Source organism: Halichoerus grypus, chromosome 3, assembly GCF_964656455.1.
Source record: "Halichoerus grypus chromosome 3, mHalGry1.hap1.1, whole genome shotgun sequence".
NCBI lineage: Eukaryota > Metazoa > Chordata > Mammalia > Carnivora > Phocidae > Halichoerus > Halichoerus grypus.
Window position 1 is genome coordinate 98,208,005 of NC_135714.1, and position 12,406 is coordinate 98,220,410.

A 12,406-nucleotide genomic window follows, 5' to 3' on the forward strand; every position below is an offset into this window, starting at 1 on the left:
ATATCACTGGAGATACTTCAAACACAAAGAGCATCGCCCTGGGGTATGGAAAAAGTACCAGGGAAAAGAATGTTGCTCTAACAATATTCAACACAGAATGACTGGCTGCAGAAGTAGGCCAAAAACAAGGTTTCCTCTTTGTTGGTAGAAATTGCTTAGACAGGATTTGGTAGAAAATCAGTGCTTTCATAACCCTCCTTTTCTTTTCAGGTTTTTTTGTTCCTGTTCTATAATGCAGTTCACAGGGAATTCTGATAACAAGCAACCTGAATGTCCCTTAGCTCTTGCATCTCCAAGTCACCCTATTTAGCAGAGGATTTCTGTGTGTCTAAGACTGACATTCGTTAATCCCAAGTACAGTGCAGTTCCTTTCACCATGACCATTTCTGAACAAAATCAGCTGGAAAGCTGATAGTTTTGTCTTATTGGCAGAATTTAAGTAAGAGCTCTAAACTTGCTTGGATATGCTTAGAAACTATGAAGTGTTATAGAAAATTACCGGTGATGAATTAAAGAATCAAGGAAAATAAGCAGGAAAACCCAGAAATTTAACCGATGGATATATCTCTTTACTAATCATAAATCTGTAGATATAATTAAATATGTACATATATCATATAATGTTAAATAGTGACCAAAATGACTCTATGAAATATTAATTCCTGACGGACTATTCTATTATGCTTCTAATAAGATGGGCCTAAGAGAACTGGGTAATCCAATGGATACAGTAGTTAGGAACTAGATTTAAGTACAGTTTTGGATTCTATTATCAGGATAATCTTTTAAAAACATTTTTTTTTTTTTTTTTAGTATAGTTAACACATAATGTTACATTAGTTTCAGGTGCACAACATAGTGATTCAACTTCTCTATATATCATGCCTTGCTCACCACAATTTTAACTACTATCTATCACCATACAAGCTTATTACAGTATCATTGATTATATTCCCTATGCTGTGCCTTTTATTCCTGTGACTCATTCATTCCATAAGTGGAAGCCTGTATCTCCCATTCTTCTTCACCCATCTTGCCCATTCTCCCAACCCCCTCCTCTCTGGTAACCATCAGTTTGTTCCGTGTATTTATAGGTCTATCAGGACGTTAACAGCACTTAGGAAAATTACAGTCAGATCAGCTCAGTGCTTGGTGGATGTGCCTGGCATGTTCAAATCTGCAATACAGTCTTTTGTACGGGACTACTGAATAATTAGGTACAATGTGGATGACTCTAGGGAGCATGCTCAATACACTGATCAGTCTCCAACAATGACAAAGGCTTCCTATGTCCTGAGTGGCAGACTCGAGATGCTCTGGGAGAAAGAGAAGAACCAGAAAACAGCTCAGTTTCTGCCCTCAAGAATCTCAATCAGGAGTGAAAATAATAAAAGTGCACATACAAAAGAAAGAAATAAAATCGAGACCACAAATTGTCAACAGCATTCCAAGTGGTATGAAGTCAAAACTGGGGTTGAGTCAGGCTCTGAGGACGAGAAAAGTGCGCTGTGGCAAGAAGTGGAGCAGCCTTGCAAGTGGGGTCCATTCAGGAGATGCATGACATGTGAAAGACAGAAGGTGAAGATACGCACAGCACATGCAGATTTGTTCAAGTAAAGTCAAGAGTCTGTTTCATAGGTCAGCAAGAGCAATGGTTGCCATGTTTGTAGGAGAGTAACTCAAGATTTGGAAGCCAAGAAGAGACATGAAGATTTGACAGATCTTTCAGTAGGAAAGATTCTTTGTCGGGGCAGCTTCATGATGCCAACATCCTCTCCAGCAATAACATTTTAAAAATTTTATCACCCTAAAATTATACTGACAACAACATCTCAAATAAACACGACAGGAGAGTCACTAGGGCAGGAAGGCCAATCAGAATGACCGTGGTATTCAAGTTGATGTTGGCTGGAATCAGAATAGTAGTTATTCAAACAGTAAAGGAGAGTAAATGAACGAGACATTAAAGAAAAATACCTGCCTAATGAACAAAAATTCAAGGAAAGGGAAGAATAAAGATTGCTAAAGAAATTTTGAGTGACTGGGGCACCTAGGTGGCTCAGTCGGTTAAGTGTCTGCCTTCGGCTCAGGTCATAAGCCCCAAGTCTGGCTCCTGCTCAGCGGGGAAATCTGCTTGTCCCTCTCCTCTGCCCTTCCCCCAGCTCATACGTGCACGTGCGCTCTCTCAAATAAGTAAGTAAAATATTTAAAAAAAAAATTCTGAATGACTACCATCATATCCAACACTCACGTGCTATCTGAAAACTTATAGGTTTTTAAGAAATAAGAAATAAATCAACTTTTAAAAACTTCATAAATAGGTATAAGGATCAGATTCCTTTGTCCTGGCTGGGCTCTTTCAATGGAATCATTACTAGTTTAACATATGGGAAATCTCAGAATGGAAAGGGATTTGAAATGCTGTCTTGCTTATTTTTAAGGTCATGCAACCAGCAAGAAGCTGAACTGAGTTTCACATTGAGAACTGGCTCTAAATGAGGTCTTTAGTCCATTAATTGAAAAGGCTTTTAAAAATGAGCCCTATAACCTACAGTAGAGAAACTTGATGGGGTGATACAATAAGGAGCAAAACGTCATAGGAGATAGGAGTATACCTATATACACATGCGTACGTACAGTCACATCGATGCGTGTGTCATTCTTACAAGACTCCCACTGGGGAAGTCATAACAGACTGTGAAATGGAGAATTTGAGAGATGAATCCCTTAAGGAAATAAGAGCTAATGACTAGTAGAGCTACAACTTAAAACCCATGATCTTTCTACTCTTCTCACGCTATCTGAATTTCAAAGAGGGCCAATAATAACCAGAGAAGCGTGCTTGAGAGCTTCTTGAAATAATCAAGTAACATGATGTCCTTTAATCAACATGGCTCTAAGAAGAGTGAAGTATTATTAGAGTACATAGACAGTTGTTGTTTGTTTTCACCCAAGAGTCATATAAACTTCGGCTATATTTAAGAAAGAATACCCCAAGAATACCAACAACGGCACTGTATTAACCTAGCTATATTAGCCCTTCCTTTTCGTTCCTAACTGTGAGGCTTTTGAGAGCAGGGACAACTCTTTGCTGAAATGAAGGCTTAGCATGGTGCCCGGTACACTGTATATATTAATAAAGTTTAATTTTATGAATTCGTGGATTGCTAAATAGTAGAGGCCTCCAAGGTATTTAAATTTCCAGACAGGAAATCTGTATAAGAAGACTAGAAATTTGATTGACCAGAAAAAAATTAACTCTAAAGGCAAATTACTACATTTTTTCCCCCAAACAATCCTTTCTCTTCTCCTTTATTCTTTGATGCTATACATAGCTATTCCCTGGTATCTCCAGACGGGTATTAGAAGATACTGATCGAAGCCCTGCTGTTTTCTGAGAGGTTAATAATGTAATCAACAGGGGTTAAAATCAGTTTTCATCCTCCCCCCCATATGGGTAACCCCTGTTCAAACCACAAGCTTGGCCTCACATCAAGTGCCTGTACTCCCTCATTTCCAAAGAAGTTCACTTTGTTTTGGTCCTTCTCAGTACTGTGTTATCATAACCTCTGTGATCGGATCAAGTTACTTCCGTGTTTACAACTCCTCAGTGACTCACCATTGTTTTCAGGATAAAATCCAAATTCTTCTGAATAGCCTACAGGGTTATATCCGATTTGCTTCTTACCTTCCTCTCCAAGTTGCTTCCCTTACCACCCTCCCTCCCTCCGCCAGGGCTCTGCAGCCCCAGCCCCACTCTCTCATCCTGCCTTTGCACACACCCTGCTCCCACTGTTGAAAGTACTCTCCCCTGTTCTTCAGCTTGGTGCTTGGCAACTAGTAAGAACCCAACAAATGTCTTTTTAGGGTTGATCATTTTTCTTTAAAAATCTCAGGTAGGCATTAGGTGACAGTAATATTGATTAATTCTCTCTTATACACACACACACACACACACACACACACACACACACACACACACACCCTCTCTCTTTCTCTCCTCCAAAGGACAGGACTGTATTCCTACCTCATGTTTCATCTGGAAGTTCTGCACAAGGTTGAGGTCAGTGAACATCCGAATTGTGCACAGTGCTGTTTCTAGGTCAGACAGCTCAAAGTCACTGAAGCTGAAGTCAGTAATTTTAAGCGTCTGAGCAGATGGTACCACAGCGGCCTTAGGTAAAGAGAGAAGAACAAAATGAGGTAGAGCTGTTAATTTTATATAGCAGCAGTGATTCACAAAGTTTTCTCACTTTACTACAGGGAAATAGCACATCGTGTTTCTTTTTTCTTTTTAATGTACGCCCTAGAAATTTTTTGATAAAGGAGCTACTTCTGGTTTTTTTTTTTTTTTTTTAAATGAGTCACTTGGGGGGTAACTAATATGGTTCCAGGTAGGTTAGGTAGAGGAGAGAGGCTGGCTGCCTGGAGATTGTACCTAGAACAGTAAGCAGAACTAAGGACTCCAGGGTTCTGGCCCCTGATAGCTCTCCAGTCTTAGTCATTCAACAAATATTTATTGAGTAATTATTCTGGACCTATCCCAATACTATGGGCTGGGGATCAAGTGGTGAGCAGGATAGTGATAATGTTCTAAGTATTTTCTGCTTAATTGGCAAGACAATCTTACTAAGCGGATACTCTAGCTCTATTTTTCAAGTACAGAAGCGTAAGCACAAAGAGGCTAGCTGCCTTGCCCGGAGTAGCCCAGCTGGTTAATCCAGGCAGACTATCCTATTTTCAGATTTGACACAATCTCTACTGTGGAGATGAACAGAACGTACTTCACCCAAGCCTGATAGTAAGACTCACCTAGGGTGCCCATTAAAAAAAACTCAGTGATTCTGATTCAGTAAATCTGAGATGGGTCTTGAGAAGCCAGTTTTGTTTTCTGGAGGGGAATCTGTCTTTTAATTAATATCCTTGGTTTTGATAATCATTTAATTGCAGTAAATAATTGCAATTTCTTCAAATATACCTTGCTCCCTTTCGTCACTGTTCATTTGTACCTCCTACAAAGCACCTACTCTCTTTAATAGATGGACTCCTTTAAGGCACAGCTCACATCCAAGGAAAGGTTAAATGCCCTTCAGCGCGGACCCCACCTTGGGAATATCTGTTTAATTACAGGAAGTTCACTGTAATGTAATTTCCTGTTTATCTGTCTCCTAAGTTCCCTGGGATCTATAGGCAGGACTGTATCTTACACATCCCTATATCCATCGTGGCTACTGATGGATACAGCTTTGGTAACTGTTAACATGGAACATTTATTAAATGAGTGAGAGGGGAAAATCCTATTCCCTTCACCTAATATAAGTCATAAGTTCTAGTTTTAAGGTCCCAAAACCACCAAGGAGGGTGAAGCCCATGAACCTGAGTTGGAAAACTTGCAGACCTGGCAAGTGCATTCCAATCTGTTATACTGTTTAAAAACTGGGAGATTTTTAACAAAAACAACAACAAAAAAGGATTTCTGGCTTCTGAGAAATCAGGCCACTCCGAGCCCCAATTCTCATGAAGTAACACTGGCCAAAGCCAAGGTGCCTGGCTCCCTCGGACTGCACAGAGCTATCAGGCTTCTCTCTCAGATTTCCTGCTGGGGGGGGGGGGCGGTGGGCATCAGAACTTGCAGGAACCCCCACCCCCCACCCCCTTGACCATTTTCCTCGCCAGCCCTGCAACTGCTTTAGCCAGATTGGGCTGCGATTCACCTGATGAAAAGAGGTTTTAACTTGGTGCCAGGCAGAGGGAAGACAAATTAGGAAATCTGAACCCGGCTCCTTCCCTTTAACGTCTTTTCCTTGACTCCCTCCAAACCCCTTAGTTTTCCTAGGAGCATCTAGGATATCACTACTCTGCTTTACCTCCATCATTTCCGAAGCAAAAAGGCCAAAGGAATAAAATCTGACGGAGCAATCCACTGGTTCCCCCTACCAATCTTGGGGGGCTTGCCCATTTTCCTGCTCTCTTGACCTTCCCATTGTACTTACATATATCGGACACGTTTAAACTTTAAATTAATGTCACCCTCTTCATAGTCCAGACTAAGACTCTTTTCCCAAGCCCAACGGGCACGAGGAAATAGGCATTCTGTTAAGACAGTTCCACAGGCTACTGCGTGGGCTGGAACAGAGGAAGAGAGGACTGGACATGTTTAGATAAGGGGCTCCATTGCTTACAGCGGCCTCCGACAGCAGGGAGGGCAGCAGTCAATTGCGGTGCAAGCCCCCAGTGCAGAGGGGGGAATGAGCCCACCCTGTAACTCAAAGCAGACTGCAGCTGCTTCCCTGACGCGGGCTGCACTCGACCAGACAACAGATGCTTTTTTTCCCTTAGGGCGTCGTTATTCTTACAGAAGAAATTTTCTTTCTTTCCTTCCACAAAGGATATTCTAGACACTACGGGATGGGATAACGAGGGCCAATACAGCTTGCGCCTCTCTCCTTGACACTCAAATCCCCAACCTCTCTACGGAGGGAAGACAGTCTTTTCTTGTGCGTGTTCAGTCACCCCGCACCGCGACGCAGCCTTTCGGAGCTGACCCCGCGGGGACGCGCAAACGTTTTCCTTCCGAACCTCCTGCTCAGTGATACAGAGGTTCAGAATTCTCACTTTACAAAATCTTTAAAAATATGTTATTTCTGGGGCACCTGGGTGGCTCAGTCGTTAAGCATCTGCCTTCGGCTCAGGTCATGATCCCGGGGTCCTGGGATCCAGCCCCACATCAGGCTCCCTGCTCAGCGGGAAGCCTGCTTCTCCCTCTCTCGCCGCACCCCCCCCCCCATCCCGCTTGTGTTCCTGCTCTCGCTCTCTCTCTCTCCGTCAAATAAATAAATAAAATCTTAAAATAAAGGATTTTGTAAAGCGATAAGGTGCTATAAATGTGTATGTGTCCTATGGTTGAATAATCCAATTCAACTCTGCTATCATCGAATCCCACAGAATACTGCTTATTCTTCTAAAGAGAGCATAATGCCTCTGAGTCCTCAAGCAACAGCGTTTAGATATTTTATCGCTTAATTCAAATATAGTTAAGCTCTTCTAGAGTTGGGAGTTTAATTTGTGTCACATTAACCAAATATGGAATGCCAAAAGTACACGAAGCTCAGTGGGTTAAAGATTCAATCTGGCAAACAGGTCAGTAGTATCATCTCATTTTTCTTCTGAGATCTGTAATTGGATCTGCCACTCAAACTAATGAAGAAACTAGTTTAGCTTCCATGACACTTTAGAGGAAATTCTTCATCTAAGGCACCTTTTTATGACCCTTTATTTCTAATGCTTTGGCCCGTTTTCACCGTTTTTGCCAAATTTTTTAAAAAACACAACCAACCCTGCAAGTGAAATTCGCTAAGGGTGGAACTAAACATATCCTTGGGAGTAGGGCTGGATTGGGTTAAAGGAAGCAGTATTCAGAGTTTTTAAAATATTTTAATTTCTTAGTGTTCTTAACTTGGAAACAGTTTTTCTGAATACCATCTGACTGATAAGGAGCTAAATATTAAATTGATCACAATTAGCTAGATTAACTACCACATTCACGTTTCAGCATTAGATAATGATCATAAAAAGAACAACTTTAAAGCAAAGTGAAGCACATGGTAAAAAGGTATGTTTGCAGGGCGCCTGGGTGGCTCAGTCGTGTAAGTGGATGACTCTTGACTTTGGCTCAGGTCATGATCTCAGGGTCATGAGATCAAGCCCCATGTTGGACTCCAACCTCAGTGAGGAATCTGCTTGTCCTTGTCCTTCTCCTTCCCCCTCAGCCCCTCCCCGCCACTCTCTCTCTCAAATAAATAAATAAAATCTTTAAAAAAAAGGTATGTTTGCTATTAAGGGTTCTAGTCCCATTATTCCACTGACTTTATTCACCCTCAACAAGACGTCCAACCTCTCTATTTTCTCCCCTGTAAAATGAGGGGGTTGGGTTAGAATGTCTCTGAGGTTTAATATTCTGAATATATAGTATATTTATCTCTCTGGCCACAGGACTCCAGGATCTCTTATTGCCTTCTCACTTTGGAACAAAATACCACCCTGTAGGTGGCATCTGAATCTTACCAGTGACTTTCCTGTACAGGGCTCAATCTGTCTGGGACCCTCTCCTCAGTGAAGGGAAATGGATGGGTGCACCTTAGCTGTTACGGTTATGTTGTGTTTTTCATGCTTGATTCCACATTCATGTCACTGTCAGGCTTCCTCACACATGAGAGAAGGGGTATTCCACAACTCTTGGCTAAATGGAGGACCACAGCCTCTGCGTGCGTGTAGCGGAGGATTAGACTGGGTATGTGGTAGCATCTCTACTTACTGCATTAATGCTCTAAATGAAAATTTGCGTTTCTTGAAATTGCCATTTGTATTTTTGTGGGGGAGGCTTTGGGAGGAGGTTGATACTTTTGTCATTTGTTTTTTAGGTTAATTAATACTCTTTCTCACTTCCAGGCCTCTTTAACCGTTTTTCCTCTGCCTAGAATGCATCCCCCCAAGTTTTCATATAGCTAGTTCTTCTCTCATCTTTCCCAGCTGCACCAGGGAAACATTCACCGGTGTATCTCTTTGGTAGATACTATAGCAAGGCTCCGTTAGCATCTATTTCAACCTTCTGCTGGTGAGCCTTCATTTTCTGAAGAGTCTAGAAAGCTCAAAAACATATTTCTCTGACTCCCTCGCAGCTAGGGTTCTGGATTGATTTTGGTTTCTTCAGTGAGGGACAAGCACACTTGGTTTTACTGCACTTTGCAGATGTTGTTGTTGTTTTTGTTTTTTTAACCAATGGAAGATTTATGGTAACCCTGCATGAAGAAGTCTACCAGCACCATTTTTCCAACAGCATTTGCTCACTTTGTGTCTCTATGTCACCTATATTAAACTTTTTCATTATTATTATATTTGCTGTGCTGATCTGTGATAAGGGATCTTTGATGTTACTACTGTAAGTATTTTGGGGCACCACACACTGTGTCCACATAAGACGGTAAACTTAATCGGTAAATGTTGTGTGTGTTCTGCAGCTCCACCAACCCGCTCTTCCACCATCTCTCCCGCTCCTCAGGCCTCCCTATTCCCGGAGACACAACAATATTGAAGTCAGGCCAATCAATAACCCTGCAATGGCCTCTAAGTGTTCAAATGAAGGAAGAGAGGAAGGCATGTCGAAAGCCAAGGTCGGCCAAAAGCCAGGCCTCGTGCTCTAGGTAGCCAACTTGTGAATGCAAAGGAGAAGTGCTAGAAGGAAATTAAAGTGCTATTCCAGTGGACACACAAATGATAAGAAAGTCAAACAGCCTTCTTGCTGATATGGAGAAAGTTTCAGTGGTCTGGATAGAAGATCAAATCAGCCACAACATTCCCTTAAGCCAAAACCTAATCCAGAGCAAAGCCCTAACTCTCTTCAATTCTCTGAGGGCTAAGAGAGGTGAGGAAGCTGCAGAAAAGTCTGAAGCTGGCGGAGGTTGATTCATGAGGTTTAAGGAAAAAAGCCATCTCCACGACATAAAAGTCCAAGGTGAAGCAGCAAGTTCTCCAGAAGATCTAGCTAAGGAAATTCATGAAGGTGGCTACACCAAAGTATAGATTTTCAATGTAGATGAAGCACATCCTATCGGAAGAAGATGCCATGTAGGACTTTCTCAGCTAGAGAAGGCATTTGCAAATACCTTCTTCCATTCACTAGGTTGCCTTTTTGTCTTGGTTTCCTTCGCTATGTAAAACCTTCCTTGTTTGATATAGTCTCATTTGTTTATTTTTGCTTTTGTTGCCCTTGCCTAAAGAGACAGATCCAAAAAAATATCGCTAAGACTGATGTCAAAGAGTTTACTGCCTATGTTTTTTTCTAAGAATTTTATGGTTTCCACTATTACATTTAAGTCTTTGATCCATTTTGAGTTTATTTTTGCACATGGTTTATGAAAGTGGTCCAGTTTCATTCTTTCCCATGTATCTGTCCAGTTTTCTCAACACCATTTATTGAAGAGACTGTCTTTTCGCCACGGTATATTCTTACCTCCTTTGTTGAAGATTAATTGACCATATAAGCACGGGTTTATTTCTGGGCTCTCTATTCAGCTGCATTGGTCTATGTGTCTGTTTTGTGCTAGTACTACAGTGTTTTGATTACTTAGCTTTGTAGTATAGTTTGAAAATAGGGAGTGTGATTCCTCCAGCTTTGTTCTTCCTTCTCAAGATTGCTTTGGTTATTCGGGGTCTTTTGTGGTCCCATGCAAATTGTAGTATTAGTTGTTCAAGTTCTGTGAAAAATGCCCTTGGTAGTTTGATAGGGATTGCATTTAATCTACAAATTGCTTTGGGTACTATGGACATTTTAAAAAATATTAATCCTTCTAATCCATAAGCACAGGTAGATTTGTCCATTTACTGGTGTCTTCACTTTCTTTCACCATGTTTTACAGTTTTCAGAGAACAAGTCTTTTATGTCTTTGGTTAAATTTATTCCTAGGTATTTATTCTTTTTGATGTAATTGTAAATGGGATTGTCTTCTTAATTTCTCTTTCTAGTCGTTTGTTATTAATGCACAGAAATGCCACAGATTTCTGTATATTAATTTTGTATCCTGTGACTTACTGAATTCATTTATTAGTTTTTTGATGGAGTTTTTAGACTTTTCTATATACAGTACCATGTCATCTGCAAATAGTGAGTTGTACTTTTTCCTTTCCAATTTGGATGCCTTTTATTTATTTATTTTTCTTGCTTGATTCTGTGGCTAGGACTTAGAATGTTTAATACAAATGGCATGAGTGGGCATCCTTGTCTTATCCCTAATTTTAGAGAAAAACTTTTCAGCTTTTCCATATTGAGTATAATGTTTCCTATGGGTTTGTTATATATGGCTTTTATTATGTTGAGGTATGTTCCTTCTCTACTCACTTCGTTGAGAGTTTTTTATCATAAGTGCATGTTAAATTTTGTTAAATGCTTTTTTTCACATCTATTGAGATGATCACATGATTTTTACCATTCATTTTATTAATGTGGTCTATTACATTGATTGATTTGCAGATATTGAACCATTCTTACATCTCTGGAATAATCCCACTTGATCATGGTGATCCTTTTAATGTACTGGTGAATTTGGGTTGCTAATATTTGTTAAGCATTTCTGCATCTATGTTCATCAGCAATATTGACCTATAATTTTCTTTTTTTGTGGTGTTCTTTGCCTGCTTTTGGTATCATGGTAATGCTGGCCTCATAGAATGAGTTTAGAAGCATTTCTTTGCCCTCATTGGTTTTTGTTTTTTTGTGGGTTTTTTTTGGTAGCAATTTGAGAAAGATAGGTATTAACTCTTCTTTAAGTATTTGGTAGAATTCACTTGTGAAGCCACCTGGTCCTGACTTTTGTTTATTGGGAGGTTTTTTTTTTTTTTTTTTATTACTGATTCAATTTCATCACTAGGAATTGGTCTGTTCAGATTTTCTATTTCTTTGCTGTTGGGTCTTGGAAAATTGTTATATTTCTAAGAATTGACCCAATTTTCATTTAATCAACTGAGCCACCCAGGCGCATTTCTGTAGCATCTGTTGTAACTTCTCTTTCATTTCTAATTATGTTTCTAATTTTCATTTTTATTTGGGCCCTCTGGTTTTGTTTTGTTTTGTTTCATGATGAGTATGGCTACAGGTTTATCTATTTTGTTAGTCTTTTCAAAGAATCAGTTCCTCATTTCATTGATTTTTCTACTGGATTTTTAGTCTCTGTTTCATTTGTTTCCACTCTGAACTTTATTATGTCCTTCATTCTACCAACTTTGGGCTTTGTTTGTTCTTTTTCTAGTTCCTTTAAGCATAAAGTTAGATTATTTTTTGAACTTTTTCTTGTTTCCTGAGGTAGGCCTGTATGCTTTAAACTTCCCTCATAGACTTGCTTTTGCTATGTCCCATAGATTTTGGAATGCTGTATCTCCATTTTCATTTGTCTCTAGGAGTTTTTTGATTTCCTCTTTGGTTTCTTCATTGACCCATTGGTTGTTTAGTAGCATATTGTTTAACCTCTACATGTTTGTGTTTTTTTCCACTTTTTTTCTTGTAATTGATTTAGAAATCAATTCCATACTGTTCTGGTGGGAAAAGATGCTTGATATATTTGCTTCTTACATTTATTGAGGCATATTTTTGGCCTAACATGTGACCTATCCTGGAGACTATTCCATGTGCACCTGAAAACAATGTGTATTCTGCTGTTTTTGTATGGAATGCTCTGTATATATTTAGGCCCATCTTGACTAATCTGTCACTTGAAGCCAATGTTTCCTTATGACTTTCTGTATGGATGATCTATCCATTTGATGTAAGTGGGTGTTAAAATCTTCTACTATTGTTGTATTACTGTCAATTTCTCCCTTTATGTCTGATAATATTTGTTTTATGTATTAAGCTGCC

The 12,406-nt window shown here is 39.9% G+C and overlaps 1 protein-coding gene across 5 annotated transcripts in view; it reads right to left on the reverse strand.

Moving 5' to 3' along the window:
• PDE5A (phosphodiesterase 5A) overlaps positions 1-12,406 on the reverse strand; it is a 143,496-nt gene that overhangs the window by 32,501 nt on the left and 98,589 nt on the right. For all 5 annotated transcript variants that reach the window (XR_013446442.1, XM_078069184.1, XM_036091774.2 and 2 more), the window contains exon 12: positions 4,028-4,174. Coding sequence is in view for 4 of the 5 variants with exons in the window: in XM_078069184.1 (XP_077925310.1) it covers positions 4,028-4,174 (147 nt within the window). In the remaining variant the exon portion in view is untranslated. The remainder of the gene's footprint in view (positions 1-4,027; positions 4,175-12,406) is intronic.